At 41.7% G+C, this 17,045-nt stretch overlaps 1 protein-coding gene across 1 annotated transcript in view; it reads left to right on the top strand.

Annotated features, from left to right (window-relative positions):
* Window positions 1-17,045, top strand: part of MBOAT1 (membrane bound O-acyltransferase domain containing 1) — a 58,001-nt gene that overhangs the window by 26,644 nt on the left and 14,312 nt on the right. The window contains exons 4-6 of the mRNA XM_050891831.1: window positions 1,676-1,771; window positions 11,961-12,016; window positions 14,250-14,304. Coding sequence (XP_050747788.1) covers window positions 1,676-1,771; window positions 11,961-12,016; window positions 14,250-14,304 — 207 coding nt within the window. The remainder of the gene's footprint in view (window positions 1-1,675; window positions 1,772-11,960; window positions 12,017-14,249; window positions 14,305-17,045) is intronic.

Raw genomic sequence — 17,045 nt, 5'->3', positions numbered from 1 at the left:
AACTACAGAGTTTAACCTGCATGCTCCTTTCCCTGGTTATTTTCTGCTAGTTTGCTCTCTGGTGAGGCTGCCAGCCTTCAAGGCCTATAAATGGAAAAATTAATCCAGCATCAGAAATGCTCCCAGCTGCAGCAGCAATTCAGTATATCTCTCCCTGCTCGCCCCCCTTTCAATCTAGGTGCTTTACACTTAAGGATTGAGTTTTATTTTAGATGCTTCATCCCATCTATCAGTGTTACATGTCTGAGCTGGGTGACTTGCCTTTGGAGGGATGCTTGCCATTCTCCGTTGATGAGAGGGAGCCCAAGGACCTCGCTGAGGCTGGACTGGATGCCTGACCCAGATAAAATAAGATAAATTCTGCTCTGAATCTCCTGAAGAAGCTGTCGTGTCCCCTCAGTCTGCCTTTCGTCCAACTGTTTGCTGTGGGCCATGTGACCTGCAGGTTGCCTTGCGATCCATCACTGTCACTCACACTGCAGTTTATTAGTCCCCAGGGAGGAAAAACTCATTTCTTTTAAAGCCAGCCATGATTTGACAAAGGCCTGGCTCATTTTCAGTCGTCTGCTGACTGTTCCTCTTGTCTGATTTCGCCTTTACTTCCACACCATGATCAATCCTCCCATGGGTCTCGGGGGGACCCTCCTTGGCAATGTGTGCTTACCAGCCTGCCTGACCTCCCGTGGCTCAGCTATGCTGGGTGTGCAGGATGTGCAGTCCTGTTCCTCTGTAGGTCTTTGCATCTTCTCCACGTGGCTATCTTCTCCTGATGCAGGGGACACCAGTAGACCTGGTCCTGGCCTGTCCATGTGATGCAAGCCTTTCATTCTGGTGTCCCAGTTCTCTGTTGCACTGTCTAGTTTGCTTCATTTGTCAGTCTTGTTTCCAAATATCCATCTGCTTCTTACCTCCCCAGTATCCTCTTTCTTGCTTGGCTAAATACAGGGAGAAGTTAGTTGTAGGAAAGGCTGCATCTGTCCCACCTAGATACTGCAATGCCTCCAGCCCTCCAACTCTTAAGATAGAAAGAGTCATGCTACTGTCCTGCCTAACATAATTTTGCGATCATCTTGAAAAGTAGAGAGTGAATTTGTCAAGCTCCACTTAAGGAATGCTTCTTCTGGAAAGGGGCATCTTTCAGCAGTTAGAGCTGAAAAGATTAGGCTATGTGTCATTATCTGCCTTTATACAAAATCAGAAGAGAGAAAATATTTAAACTTGAAATATTTTAGTTTCTGGTAGATCTGAGGAAGAGTTGTACATGTAAATAAAGAACATTTACAGATAAAAAAGGCAATGGATAACTTCAGCGACACAGATACAGTATCATCTGGTTTCAAATACTTGAGTCAGACAGAAATTTCAAAATAATATGTGAGGGTGGGAACTCTGAAATTGGAATGCCCAACTTGCAGTGATCCTATTTCTTCTTTTCTTTTTTCCTCACCCCCAGTGAGAGGAGACACCTCCGTAATGTTTCAGCTGGGTACACAAAACCATCAGTCCTCTTTGAAAATTTCTGCCAAATCTTGTAACATATTTTCAGACTTGTTAACAACCTCATTTGCAAAAATCAGACTCCACTCCTAAACAAGCCTAAACCCAATTTGAGTGATTCTAGTTCTTGTTGGTACTTGTGTTGATAACTATGTGTTCTGTATTGTTATGTTTCTAGGTACTCCTTTGTTGTAGCTATGGGATACCTCACGTTGTGCCACATAAGCCGAATATACATATTTCATTATGGTATTCTCACTACAGATTTTTCCGGGTGAGTGAGTCTGCAAGCTGGGTCCTGTGTCAGTTAGTATTAGTTAAATTTAGTACATTTTAAGAATAATGTTTATGTTATCTGGGGAGTGCCTGCAATTTTGTTTCCCTTAAGCTTTTTTCTAAGACTATTTTTTTTTTTTTTTTTTTTAAGGAAGGAATAAACACTGTGTGACTTTTGCATTGACTCATTGTTTCTGCTGTTTTCTTGCTAGGCACTATCTAGTTAGGAAGGTAGATCTTGATTAGTTACACTTCCACCTAGAGCAGCCTGGGAGGATGTCTGCATAGTTGCTCCCTGGTGCTGGAGGAGCGCTTATAGTCCTGGCGAGCAGCGCGGCTGGTGCTCTGGTCCCTGGTGGTCTGCGCTGAGAGGTGGGGTGGGCTGCTCGCCTCCCACCTTACTAGGCAAAGCCATCGGCTCCGGGTCATGCTTTCCTCCCTTCTGATTTATCTTGATGCTCCAACTGGGAAGGTGTTTCCCACCCCAGGCACTCCAGCGGGTGGGAGGGGACAACTTGGGTAGGGGGTGAGTGGCTGGGGGAGCTGGGAGGTGGGTGGGTGGGTAACCCAGGCAGAGACACAAGATCAGCTTTTGCTGTCGGTGCTGGTCTTACAGGTTCTCTCATGGGGACACGTTGTGGCTGCTGTTTAAACGGCACAACTTTTTATATGCCATGCATTTCTGTGGAACAGTGTTTTTCATACATACCGTAGTCTCTGTTTGATTTCGCTAAAGGAGTAGAGGATGCTTTGCAAAAATACAGACAGCTAACCCTATATAATTTGTGTATGAGAGGAAGGTATGCTTTTGCATGATTTAAAAACAATGAGCTAATCTGTATTCCACTTGTTTAATTGAATGTCTGAATACAGAGTAATTAGTAACATACTATGAAAAATTTCTGTAAACTGGCACAGTAAGTTGTAGATGCCTCTTCCAAGCCTCTGTCTTCTTATAGGCATAGAGTAGGAAACTGAAGGTTTTTGCTGTCTGTGTGCATGTGTCTCTGTGTGAGGTGGTGGATTTAAGCATTTAATTAAATTTCAGGGGATGGGGGGGAAGTTCCTCTGAGACTTTTGAGGTTTTTTTTATTAGAGGAGGGGGCAGAAATGGGAACTCATACATTTAGAGAAATTTATTTCTGTAATTTTTTCTGCGGTTCTTTTAATACACAAAAGCATGTCCTGAAAGAGCATGACGTACCAAGAAGCCTATAAATGGGATTGGAATGCTATAGCTCTGTGTGTGTATGAGACAGAGAGAGAAATGCGAGAGAGCATGCTTTTCTGAATAGTGCATTCAGAAATGCACTATAAGGTGTATTAGCTGCCTCTCTCTGAAGACATTTAATAAAGATCCAGCTGAGACTGGGGGTGGAAGAGGAGGAATGGTGGTTGTTTATATTATAGACTTGGTAGCATTTTCTGCTCTCTTGATGAAAAAGGAGCTACTCTTATCTAATGATGAGCTTGAGGATAATAATGGTACTGAAAGAATAATACCTGAACTTACCCTGTTATTTGATTTTGTCCTGATGCTTCAAGATATAAACCAATTCCTAAACTTCAGTCAAACATAAAACTGCCAAGTAGTAAACAACTGGAAAATGTAGTCTGAATATGAACTACATCTTCACGGTTTATTTTAAAAACTAAGAATGAATAAAAATGCTGTAGTGGTATTAATAAAAACTTGCAGTCCAAAGTGCTGAAACCCAGATCAGCCTCATAAATCTGTCTTAAAGCCTGTTTTCCTCAGCTGTAAATAATATGTGCCCACTGAGGCTTTATGCACATACCTAAACAGATGTGATGACCCAGAGAGACAAAATATACTCCCTGACCACAGTTTTACCGTGTATGAGCAGCAACTGAACCTCCTCTTGCTTGTTCTTCCATGTTTGATGGTTCCACATCTGTTGCATGTGGTAATAGGGAAGCATTCAGACAGGCTCCTGGCTGGAAGGATGGCCTTAAAATTCTCCCTCAGGACTTCAGAAACAACCGAGACGGAATCCGTGGAGTGATGCCCATCTCCCTCCAGCCTCCCACGCTTTTGAGCGAACATGGCTGGGGATATACATTGAGAAGGCAAAACACTGGATTTAAAGGAAACTTTAAGAGGGGACAAAAAGCCTGTCATCTGCTGATTTGTATTTGAGGTCTCAGTATCCCGTAAGTCTCTGGTGAAATCTGATTGCAAAGAGGAAGTTTTAATCCACATCAAATAGGCACGTAACCAGTTCTAATGCCATCAGCTTTCCAATGTTAGTTCCCTAAGTGACGAGTCAGATGTTAAATGAGTGTTTCTCAGTGTTGGTGCTGAAAGCTGGCATATCTCTCTTGCTCTCTTGACCTGCTTTGTGCACTTAACATCTTGCACGCATAACCCTTTTGATGTGTGCTTGCAAATATATTTTTTTTGGTTCTTTAGTAATAGTTGGTTGTGCTGTTTGTTTGGAGTCCCCCCATTTTGAGAACACAGCTTGTAAAATGCAGGTGGAGATGGAGAGAACACAGTAACTTTTGAGTCATGTCTTAAGTAAACTGGAAAATGGAAGATCAAACTGTGACTCACCACTTCAAGGTTAAGAAGTAAGGAAACTTGTTCCCTACTGGTGACTAGTTAATTCTTCTAACTTATGCAAAGGGTAGGTTTGGTCACTGACTCCCACAATCAAAACTGTGCTCAAGCTGCTTGCAGCAATTTCTTGATTTAAGAGTTTTTCATGTATTGCATAGCACTTAGGTGAAACCTCCATTTTTTGTTTTAAATTGCATGCCAGATTTTAATGAAAAGCAGTTCCAGTTTGCTACACTTTAATTTTAATTACTTTTTAAAAAGTGTACATATATTTTATCAAAGTTTTTTCATTTATGTTATTTCACAAAAATGTGGTGACATAGTTTAGGAATTTTCTCTTGACTACTTTCTCAAAGAAAACTATTCATTTTTGAAAACTAATTGTAAAATAACTGAATGCTGTGCTTTCCCCTTAATTCAAATCAGTCTGTGAGAGAAACATGCATATTTTATTTTGCTTGGTTTGCCATGGCATTTATACATTGTACCTAGGAAAACTAAATCCTAACTCTTTCTCTCTCTTTTTCTCTCTCTTATTTCTTCTTCTTTATGCTAAGAGGATTATGCTGGTAAGTTGCCTGGTTTCTATACAACTTTATAAATTGGTAATACTAACATACAATTTGGTTTGTTTTTTTTTTTCCTTTGTGTCACAGGCTCAGACCGAGTATAGTAATATTATGGCTTTAGGGAGAAATTAGTTTAAAATAAATCAAGGGATCTTGATTGGGATTTTTGGAAACTAGTAATAGATATGGTTTCAATCTAGCAAGCTACATGAACAAATGCCATATGCATAAGATCTTCTGGACGGAATTCAGAGGAGCTCCTCATCTGTATGAGGTTGTGTCTGCTTTAATCCTTTGCTTGATTAAGACCATAGAGCTTTTTGGTTTCCTCTTTGAATTCTTGCAGTGTCTGATCAAAATTTCCTAACACTGCATCTCATTCGGTGAATGTTAGGGAATGATCGTGCATATGTGAGTTTCTTGGTGCCATTCCTTACAGAAAAGAAACTCAGTTTGTGAAAATCACCACACACACTGGCATTGCTTTCAGCCTTCTGTTGGTCTTAGAGAGACCAGAGCTGAACTATCAGGGAGACTCGAGCAGTTTTTCTCCCTACAGATGTCAAATCTGTACCTCTTACATGAGTGTGTTGGTGGACATCACTCTCCAGAAAGAATGGACATCTTTATGTGTTCGCTCTATCCCAAATGCAGAACAGCAGCAGCATTCTCAGCAAACCGCTTACAAAGAGATGGTCACTGAAAGAGCCCACTTGAAAAGCCATATAAGCAGATACTTTAGTAACAAGTGTCACTTCAGGCAGTGAATTTTTGTCAGGTGGTTAGTGCTTTGTTGCTGTTTTTTCCCCTCTCAGTGGCTTAGTATCAACCACAAAAGAAAGGAACAAAGGTACAACAGCCGGTTTTTGCAAAGGAAATACATTTGCTGATGGAAACAAACATAGATCTACTGTGATACCATGTTAAAACACAATGCAGAAATGCTAACTGGTCCTCCGAGTTCAGTTGGTTATTTTTATTTTCTTGTCTTTTGAATGTATGAAGTGCAATACGGTGTTGCGGTGTGTGTTCCAGCAGCTCTGGGTAACTTTGGTCGGCAGCAAGTCCCCAGAGGCCGTACAGCAGCGCAGGTGCGGGACGAGTAAGGGGAGGTCAGTCAGTTTTCCGTGCCCGCTCACTGCTTGGCTGCTCCGCTGGGCCTTTGTCCGCTTGAAACTGCACTGAGATCGCTTGCCATTGGTTACACAGAAGCCCTGCAAGAGCCGCAATGTGGGAATTAGCCAAAATTCAAGCAGGCAGTCACTACTAGAGAGCTCCACGCATCTAGTGCATCCCGAGACACCCTCTCCAGAAGTAAATACTCTTTTAAGTGAAATGCTTCTATCATGAAGGTGTAAGAAACACTCTTGGGGAGCTTTCACCAAAAAAACGCATGAAGGAAATTGGAAGTTGCTTTGGAGGCATGAGCGTGTTTATTGAAGTGTTTTTCCTCTGTGTGCTTCAGCACTTCTTCATTTTGCTGTCGAAAGTGGAAATAAGAGCCCGCTGCCAGTGAAGCCGTTGTGGCGTCTCTGGCTTGGCCATCCCCTCGGCAGCACAGTTAATGTCGTAGCAGAGTGTGACTGTGTGAACTTCTCGTCATGGCTTCAGGGCTAAAGAGATAAACCTGAAATAAATGTTTGCTGTTTTGGAGCCTTGTCTGCAATGAGCCTTTTGACTCCACCTCCTCTCTTAGTGAAATCAGGTCAGTGGAAACTATTTCTAGCGAGCATGTGCCAGACTCTGCCACGGGATTACCTAAGGTCAGGCAGACTCTGCTTGGTAAATGTCTTTTCTCTCATAAGCATCGAAGCTTGCTCAGCGCAGAAGCCAACCTGTGATACAGGGAGGATCCTCACAGCAGGCTACAACCAATGCTGACATCTTTAGTTCCACTGACCTGTGCTTCTGGGCAAATTTATTACGTTGGGGCAAGCCATGTTTAAAAATGACATTAACTGGTATGTTTTCCTTTGGAAGGTTTAATTAGGGGGATAAAATCATCTACTGAGCATTCTCTGTAAACTGTTGCATCTTTGTCTTGTGTTATTTTCTAACGTAAGGTAAAGACAGTTTGGGTTTTTTTTTTTTATTTGTTGAAATTTCCTATTTCATACTGACTCCCTGGGACAATTTCTTGATGGTTTTTTTTTTTTTTTTAATTAAAAGTTGGCCACTATGGTTTGTATGTAGGAGGTACAATGCAGCTACAACCTGAGATTAAACTCTTAGCCAGTATATAAAACGTGGGGGTGGGGAAGTCACACCACATGTAAATCAAATTCTGTGTTTCTATGCTAGTTTGTAACTGTAGTGCTTAGTAGGACAGGTGAAGAGAGGATGTGGAATCACCACTCTGCATGTGGCTGCAAAGTGGTTGAAAGGTGTTCAAATATGATGGAGTTCAAGTCATTTAGGCTTCTTAAATGTGTTTTATTTCAAATGCTTCTTTCCTAGGGGTAGGTCTTCATGCTTCATCTGTAAATGCAAGTATAGTAGGTAGATTTTCGTTTTAAATTCAACTTAATAATTTGACCCACTCCAACAACCTGTGCATCTCTCAAAATTTGGGAGAAAGAAAGGTTATCGGGAGTTTTATAGTTTTAACTCCCCTTCTTGTTTGTAGCACTACTGACATTTTTCAGTAGAGTCTAAGGTGTGAAAATACTATCATGTCGGAAACAGTTGACTATATGTGATACGACGCTGTATTTTATGTATTAAATTACTCAATGTTTTATTGCAGTTTAAAATTAGAGCTTGCCTGAAAGGCTGAATAGAAATGACAGTTCAATACTCTGGTATTGCCAAGTTTTAATAATCAAAACTCACATGTGTATTTAGGAAACAATGATACTATTTTTTCCCCCCTAAATTAAATGTATTTTTCTTATCTAATTTTTAATATTGTTTCATGACTTGCATCTTCATGCATTGCTCTGCAAATATGGGGGAAAGGACTATTTTTCATTCTGAAGAAACAAAAACAGTCTTAGACTTGCTCTGTGTGTGTGTGTGATGAGGAGAGATTGGCGAGTCCCCAGGGAGGAGTGGGGACAGGTGTGGGTGTGCAGAAGGTGGGGGGCCTCTACACCCAAAAGGGGTGCCAGAAGAAGGGAGAGCTCCAGTACTGCCATTGTTTTGTTGTGCTCTGCCCTTTCCTGCAGCGAAGGCTTGGTCCCCCAGTGAGATCAAGTCAGTGGGGGGAATGGTAGATGGGTTAGGGAGGAGGAAGATGCTCCCTGTTCACCTGAAACCTTGCTTACCCTTTGTGTGAAGCATTTAATGATCTCTGATACTGATCTTGTGAAAGATTTAGAGGGTGTCATCCCATTGCCACTGTACAGCAGTTTTCCACCTTCCCGAGTAGGGTATAAAAGGGATATGTAGATGTGTAATACGATGATGGCAGGAGAGAGAACTGAAGGTATCTCAGATGCACTTTGTGGGTCTCCCTCCCACCCACAGTGTCAGCAGCATCACTTTTGTGCTTGCTTGTCTCCTCTGGAGTTGGGATTTGAGGAAGGCAGACCGTCCGTCTGTTCTGATTAAAGTGCACAAGAGGCTGACTTGTTCTGCCGGGTTACAATGTGCTGTCAATGAGGGGATGAATTCCTAATATAGATGGAGAGAACCACACTCTTCTTTGTGTTTATGTTGTATGACTTCAGTGCAGGCTGCACTTCTGCCTCCCTCGCTTAATCAGCACATCAGGATTGTTTGCATTTTGGTTCTCTCTGGCTTACAGTGGGGGGCCCAATTTTCTAAGACAAGTGTCTAAATTTAGGCACTTAAAGGCATACGGTTTTGGCTCTGAGCCTGAGGTTTAAAGTTACCCGCTTCAATATTGGCATGAAGTGCTTGCCGTAAGAAACACATGCAACAAATTGAACCAATTTGAAACAAGTGTTAGTGTTCACCCATAAAGCTAGAAGGTCAAGCACAGACAAAATAAAAATCTGTGTTTATTGCAGTAGAACTGCTGGTTCACTGACAGCCTCTGTCTCTCCTAAGGATTAAAAAAATCTGCTTTTTCGTATGCTTAAAGGTTTGGGATTTATGTATTTTTGAAAGCAAAGCTAAATTTTGTCTGAATGGGAAAATCTACTTTGAGAAATAGGATGTTGAAGATAATGGTGAAAACCGCTTATAAATAACTTTTCTTGAAAGATGAATTGGAATAAAAATTAGAATTACTATTTTGCAATATTGGAGTTGTCTGGAAAGTGAAAAGTCATTGTTGAATTCATCCATTCCTTAGCTGCATTCAATGGTCTATGTGGCCCAAGGAGAGCTGCTGTACAAACCCTTGTGTTATGGTTGTTTTCCAGATCTGTGTATATTTAAGCTTGTTCTGGATTTTATGTGCAAGCTGTTTTACTGACATTTCAAGTAGAGACTGCTGAAACAATGAAAATAGTTTCTGATTAAGAAATTGGCTGATAATGCATGTTCTCTGTTTTTGGGTAGAAAATGCAAATTACTCTACCCATGCAGAATTACATGTGGACTCTTGAAAAAGACCAGCCATATTTAGTATTTAAAAAAAAAAAAGACCGCTTACAATGAAAGAATGTCTTTTCCCAGTATTCTTGTGTTTGCCATGCTCAGCATATGAATTACCTTGAAAATCAATTTGATTTATCATAGTGGGATAATCAGATTGCAAACGGTTTATCTTAGCCATTGGGTTTTGTGGTGGGTTGGCCCTGGCTGGATGCCAGGTGCCCACCAAAGCCACTCTATCACTCCCGCTCCTCAACTGGACAGGGGAGAGAAAATATAGTGAAAGGCTCGCAGGTCAAGAGGTAAGGACAGTTTAATAAAGCAAAAGCAAAGGTCACACGTGAAAGCAAAGAAAACCAAAAGATTGTGTTCTCTACTTCCCATCAGCAGGTGATGTCCAGCCACTTCCTGGGAAGCCGGGCTTCAGTACACATGGTGGTTGCTCCAGAAGACAAACATAAATAACAAATCCGCCCCCCTTCCTCCTCCTTCTCCTAGCTTTTATTGCTAAGCAGACGTAATATGGTATGGAATACCCCTTTGGTCAGTTTGGGTCAGCTGTCGTGGCTATGTCCCCTCCCAAGATCTTGCCCACCCCCAGCCTACTGGTGAGGGGGAGAATGTTGGAGAGACAGCCTTGATGCTGTGTGAGCACTGCTCAGCCTCAGCCAAAACACTGGTGTGGTGCCAACACCTTTCTAGCTACCAATACAGAGCACAGCACTATGAGGGCTGCTATGGGGAAAATTAACTCCATCTCAGCCAGACCGAATACAGGTTTACATTTGATTGTAACCAGTAGGTCGATTTAGTCGAGGATGATTCAGAATCTCTTGAAAATCTCTGCAGAACATGAATATTTGACTGTTATTTTAGATAGAGATATCATTGAACGTAACTTTCACTTTTTTTTCCTTACCTTGAGAAATGGGTGGGGAAAATACAGTGCTCAAACTAAAAAAAAAAGCCTTCAGCTTTTTTCTTTCATTGAATTCCAGAAAATATATTACAATATTTAAAATGAACAGCCATAATATTTGGAGTAATCATCTATGTCTCTTTAAAAAGTTTCATATACTGGTCAAACTCTGTAAATAGCTCGTACACAGAATTGGGTTTTAATTTCCATGTTGAAGACATCATTTGTGTCCGAGGAGAAACCTCTGTACAGTTTATGTTGATAATTTATTACCAAATCGAGAAACAATCCATTGTATTAATCCTCAGCGACGACAGATCTCTTCTGTGGAATTGGTTTTACAAATAATCATCACAATTAATGCTTTTAAAATAATGATGTATCCTCATCCCCCATTACAACCTCCTGGCTATTGCAGTTGTGCAGGTCTCACAGGCAATGTGGGATCTGGGCACCCTGTGCTGGTGTCCCCAGTGGCAGAGAGATGGGGAGAGGCAGCATTAGCAGGTGCTCATCCCTTGCTTTGCCTGCCACGGGTCCTTCCAGATTACAGGTGTTCAGCGCTTGGTTTTGTGTTTAGGGCTCCACAGCCCTTAGAAGATGTGTATGGACCACAATTAGTCTCCCAGCCTATGAGGGACTGGTTAGTTCTCCCCATGGTTTTCCCTCCATCTTTCTTCTTATGTACCTCTGACTGCTCCTGGCTGTGTCCTTTACCCTCCTGGGGATCAGCTCCTGATGCCACCAAGCTGAGTTTTGCCTTTTTTCTATTCCTTAGCTGCAGCAGCTCACGTTTGCCTACAGTGCTAGGAAGCTCTGTAAAGCTGGATACTGGAAGTATAAGCAGCCCCTATTGAAAGTAGTGGCTATTCCTACGCTGCATGTTTGGTTGGCCCCAAAGCTGCTGGGTGGTTGTAGCCTGTAAGTGTGGCTCACGTACAGTTAGCTCATGTTTTTGGGAGGCTCCAGATCCCACGTGCCCAGACACTCCCAGTTGGATGGTACATCTTGGACAGGCTGTCCACAAGGCAGTTCCATGGCCAAGAAGCAAGTGGGAAACTGCTGTGCTGACAGCTATTCTGGTATTTGCACGCAGTCCTAATTGATAGGGCTATTCATGTGGGGAAATAAGCATGTGTATCTGCAGAGCTGACATTTTTTTAGGGCACTGAGGAGACAGACAATAGGAGAGTAACAGTAAGAAGAGCCAGAGTTATGTTACAGCAGCATTGCTGTATTCTAGTGTTGCATTGTATGGGGCTTGAATTTGGTCTTTGCCTGAAAGGAAGCCCAGTGGACTGCAGAAGCTGGTATTTCCTAGTGGTGTGATTTCTTCTGAATTACAATTTGCACTGCTGCAGGATGGGGAGACATAAAATAAGGCTTTGTGCCCACTTAGCAATTAAAAATTCTAGTGCAAGTTACTGTGGGGTTGTTTTGAACCCAGGCAATTGTCTTATGCCTGAGTTCCTCCTTCAGTTTTAATTGGATATTTTCCACTTGTTGCTAATACAGTTATGCCTTTTAAAGGGATAAAGACATTCAGTAAGGAAGTTGGGAATAATTTGTATTACAAGACATGTAACTGTTGTTTCTGTCTTTGTTATAGTCCGCTGATGATAATTACACAGAAGATCACAACGCTTGCATGCCAGTTACATGATGGTAAGAAGAGAAGTCTCTTCCCATGTCCTGAAGACAGATTTTTTTATTCCAGCGCATTCTGTGGTTAAGTTACAGAGTGGATGAATGTAGTTCAGCAAGTTGCTCCAAATAAAGAAGAAAAATGCTTTGTGGAGGAAAATGAGAAACTTCAAGTTTTGATCAATTCTCTAGGATCAAACTGTCTTTGCAGTAACAAAGACAACTGTTTTCCCCTTTGGGTGCTCTACTTCCTTGGGGCCCAATTTGGATTTTAGCTAGTACCAGTATCTGCTGTTTAGATGCTACAGTGCATCTCCATTAAGCTCTCTGAAGCTGTTCTTGATTCTCAAAAATCAAGAGCTGTGTTTGTAACATAGGTTCAGTCATTACTGTTAATGTAACAAAAATATGCTATCACTGATATATTCAGTGGTAATATACTCCATGAGTTGTGAAAGATGGAATTCAATAGCTTTCTCCCAGTGCAGGGAGAAGCACAGTTGCAAGCAGAATAACATTGTCTTCAGTCTTATGCTGTGCTGTGACAAAGAGCACTATTATTTCCCAGTAAAATGCCTGTGTCTAGTACAGTGCAAAGGCTAGAAATGTCAATTGTCATCAATACCGTTATTACTCATGTCTGCTGATGTTGCAGTGTGAATTTCTGGTGGTCCAAGGCATGTAGTGTTATAAGCTGTGGGTGGCTAAATAAGTAGCCTGCTATAGAGTTGTTACAATCTAGGATTTAGGTGATGGCCACGCCACAGACTGCAGGGTCTGGCATTGTTTGCAAGCCAAGTTTACACAAGTGGGTGTAATGCTTTTAGCTGGCTATAATGGGTGCAGCTTGAAGCTCAGCTAATTGAGCTTGTCATTGACATTCTTGTTGCTGAGGCTTCTCTGCTTCTGTTACTTAAGCTAGCCAGCTCAGGTATCGCTGCGTGCCACAGTGGTGTGCAGCCTAGATGCACATGTAGAATATTGAAGGTAAACAAACAGACAGAAAGGAAAAGATAACAGCAGAGGCAGGAGCATTTTAAGCAAACCAGAAATCCTACAGATTAATGATGGTGGAAAAGGCTCATTACATTGTGAACATCCATATATGGAGCAGTTGATCAAATGGAGGCAGCTTGCAGTTCAAGCATCAGTGACAAATTTCTATTTGTAAAAATTTAACGCAGCTGCCCATAAATGGAAACAGACAAACAAAATACCCAGCCCTTTAAGTAATTAAGTGCTTAATTGTTTCCCTGGAACTCATGCCCTCCCAGTATTTACTAACTGAAATAGCGGAGAGAGAATGGAAATGAGCAGCTTATCAGCAGTCTTTTTAGGAAATGGGTCTTGTGTGTGTGTGTTGGTAATTATGGCCAGCATGTTTAGAACAGTAGTGTTAATTGATGCCAAGCCCCTTATCTTGTGAAGCTATATATATGCATGCTCAACATCAAGTGCTGTGACTCATCCCATGGTGAGTTGTTCTGCTGAAGCCAGTGGGATTCCTCACAGTATGTGCAGCTAAAGCTTCAGAGTGAAGGTTTTGAGATATTTGCTATGAGCAACATCTGTTTACACACTGGCCATCATACAAGATTTTTCCATAGTTTTCCTGGGGCAGCGAGTCTGTGCTCTACCGCTGGCCCCAAAGGTCTTGTGCACTCAACAAGGAGGTCGCTCTTCCAGTCTGGACCTTGTACGATTCCAGATTATTACTGATGTGTGTGTTCAGGCTTGCTCCAGCAGCAGGCAGGCAGGCTGCTCATTCACACCAGTGGAGCTTCTGTTCCCTGAGAGCCCGTTTCTCTTCCACTGCCCACTCCTCCTGCTGTGAAATGCTCCATTTCTCACCAAGGAGCCAGCGGGAGGCTTGTGCTTAAATGAGGCAGCGGCTTCTGGGAACAGAGGTTTTTCCAGCCCAGGACTGTTAGTCGAGGCTGCTGGTGGTCGCTGCCAGTTGGTGGCATTGCGAGTTGCATTGTGTGTGTGGGAATACTATGGCTGCTCTTCCAAAGCATAGCAAGGGTGAGAAAGGGGGAATGAGGTAAGGAACTGGGTAAACAGGTAGGGTAGAACATGAATATACTTGACCTAAAAGTTAGGAATTGAGCTATATTACAACTGCCTGTGACAAAGAAATCTTGAAGCTTGTGGCTTTAGAAAGTTGTCTGTGGGATGCAAACATAAGGCTTTGGGGATAGCTTTCACTGTTTGGCTTTTGGAAAGATATAATGTGACTTTTCTTTCTCTCTAGGAATAGGGCGACAAGCTGAGGAACTCACTGCCGAGCAAAATCGGCTTGCTGTAAAGTAAGAATTTAATTCCCCTAGTGATTTGTGTTTAGTTTAATCCAAAGAAGTTTAGGGTTTGGGCTTGTTGTTTGGTTTTTTGGTTTTGTTTGTTTGGTTGGTTGGTTTTTTTCCTTTGCGATGTCAGGACCAACTTAGTGGCCTGGCCATGAAAATGTTCCCTGCTTCTTCCCAGTCCATGATAAGCCAAAAGTCCTACCTGCTTTTTCTGTTTGCTTGAGCAGTTTTGTTTTTGTAATGCTGCTGTCAGTGCCCTCCTTACACAAACATAGCTTCTCTGCTATATTCCTTATTTCTTCAATCCAGGACTTTGGCCTTTATCACCCTGTGCTGGTCAGTAAAGCACTGAAGCACTTGGCAACTTCTCATTGACTTAAATATATACTCCACATGCAACAAAACTAGTCTTCGCTGAATCAACTCTTTTATATTCAGGCTAAGACTGTACTATATGGACTTTTTGTCTGTTGTCTTCATCCTATCTGTGATACATTATTTTTCTAAGTAGAATACTCCTCTGTCAGCAAACCACTGGTAGTAAAAATCCATTTTGGTTTGAATCTGACACTTCAAGTACTGCTTTTCTTTGCCATAATTTTTGGACACTGAAATTTCATTTTTCCTGTCCCCCTCCGTAATGTTAATACTCCTAGTTCTTCACATTATGTGACTAGCCGTCTCATTTTTCAGAGGGAGATAGCGTGTTGTCATATCTTCGAGCTCCTTTTTTTTTCTATTTTGTCTCTCAATAAAAGTGCAGGGTGCAGGTGAATTTTTTTTGTTTTAGGAAGAATTAGCATTACAGAATTAGTTTTAGAACCATAACTGCATTTCACCATGAACTCTTTGTTTAAGGCCAAGGAAATTATTTCCTTCATTTCTAAGGCAGAAGATTCAGCCATCAGAAAATCTGCCTATGACCTCCTAAAAGTAGGAAGGGAGTAATTTCTTGAAAAACAAAAATCCTGTAGGGAGACTTGTATAACTTTTGCTGTAACCTATGGCTTTGTGCCTATTTTTAAAGCTCACAGCATAATGTTTAACTGTACCAGGCCCTTATGACCATATGATTAATTCTAGTCAAATTCTCACCAAACAGGCTTCCCCCCCCCCTTCCTTGTACAGTAGATGAGCTCATAATAGAAAAGTACATGCCAATAGCTCGAGTGTCAGTGGCAGACAAGTCATAACTGAAGAGTTTTAAATCCCCTTTGGTAATACAGCCTTTTGTCTTCCCTCCTGTTCTTGATCTGTTTTTGTTTCTCACTCATCCTCCGTACATTCCTTCGTGCATTGCTCATGTCTCCCCACCCACCCATGTGCAGAATCTAAGTTGAAACTAATGACTTTATTTTTAATCTTACTGTAGAGCCCAGAAACCCAAATCGCAGACTTGATTTTGCAGAACAGAAAGATGAGCCTTACCCCAAATTGTTTGCTGCATCTTTCTGTGAAATGCTTTCACCAGAGAATGTACCATTCAGTCACTAACATCTACAATAACCAGCAGGGTGAATGCAGAAAATCCTGGCTAAGCTAACTGTTTATTCAAACTAATTCTGCTTCAGAATAAAAGCAGGCAGCAGCAAATGTTTAACTGTTGCTTAGTTTTTCTGGTCGAAATTTATATTTTGGTCTGGAAGAATTTTAAGTGGGTTTTGGTTTATGTGTGTCCATTTGTGTTTTGGACAGGAAAGTCTTGAAACACTGTGCCCTAGTTTCTGTTCTCATCTGGGGACTCCTCATTTACTTGGATGGTGACTGTTAGCACATTCATGGAGAACACTGTGTATCTCAGTGCAGAATTTAGATGTTGGTGTTTTCTACCACATAAATAAAGCAAGTCCAACAATTTACAAATTACACTAGCAGTGAGAGGCATGTGCATCTTTCTTTTCCACCCTACTGATCTGTAGCAAGGACAGTGGATCTTCTTCATTTTACATCTAATGTAAAACCCCCCTAAGGAACTTGTGGGATATGCACTTGCAAAATAGAAATAACAAACACGATGGACTCATCTTTGACTTTCATCTTCAGCTGTCTTTTGATTTATGTGTTTTTTCCCCTTAGTTCCTTTTCCTGTTCATGATGCAATACAGGCAATTACTTCCTTTATTTGCACAGTAGGACAGAGTGCCTCTTCATTCTCTTCCTCTTATGTCTCGCATCACACTTCCCATTTTTCAAAAGGCTGAACTGAAGGGTGGGTGACAGCTCCTCTCAAGCCTGAGAGTCCTGGTCTTAAATGCTCCGTGCCCTGTGGTTTGCATAACAAGGCAAGGTACTGCCTTGCACAGCTTGGTGAGACCAGTGTTACTCAGCTTGTGGTTTGCCCGCCGTTACTGGTCCCTGACATACTGGACAGATGTCCAAAAACAGTTACCAGCTTCTCACTTCTAGTACTGCTGACCAGTTCAAAGTGCACAAGTCAATTTGTTTGAGAGTGGGTATTTAAATTTATGACTGTTTTTAACTAAAATGTTCCTAGTAATAAGATTACAACTTTTCAAATTGGTAGCATTCGTTCACCTGTAGCTTAAGCACTTCCACATTACCCTTGTTCTGACTGCCATCTGCCAGACATCACCGGGATATAAGAGAGGCTGTGCTTCATCTTCTCCAAAACAGATCTAGTGAGCTTTCAGCTGGGGGTCAGGGTGGTAGGAGAGAGTTGGGGACTGAGGTAGACAGTACAACAAAAAGCATTCGTGGAAGCCTTTGCTGTGTTTTACCTTGTT

The sequence above is a fragment of the Gymnogyps californianus genome, chromosome 2 (assembly GCF_018139145.2).
Source record: "Gymnogyps californianus isolate 813 chromosome 2, ASM1813914v2, whole genome shotgun sequence".
Classification (NCBI taxonomy): domain Eukaryota; kingdom Metazoa; phylum Chordata; class Aves; order Accipitriformes; family Cathartidae; genus Gymnogyps; species Gymnogyps californianus.
Note: the sequence above shows the minus strand (reverse complement) of the source record. Positions and strands in the feature narration are given on the sequence as shown.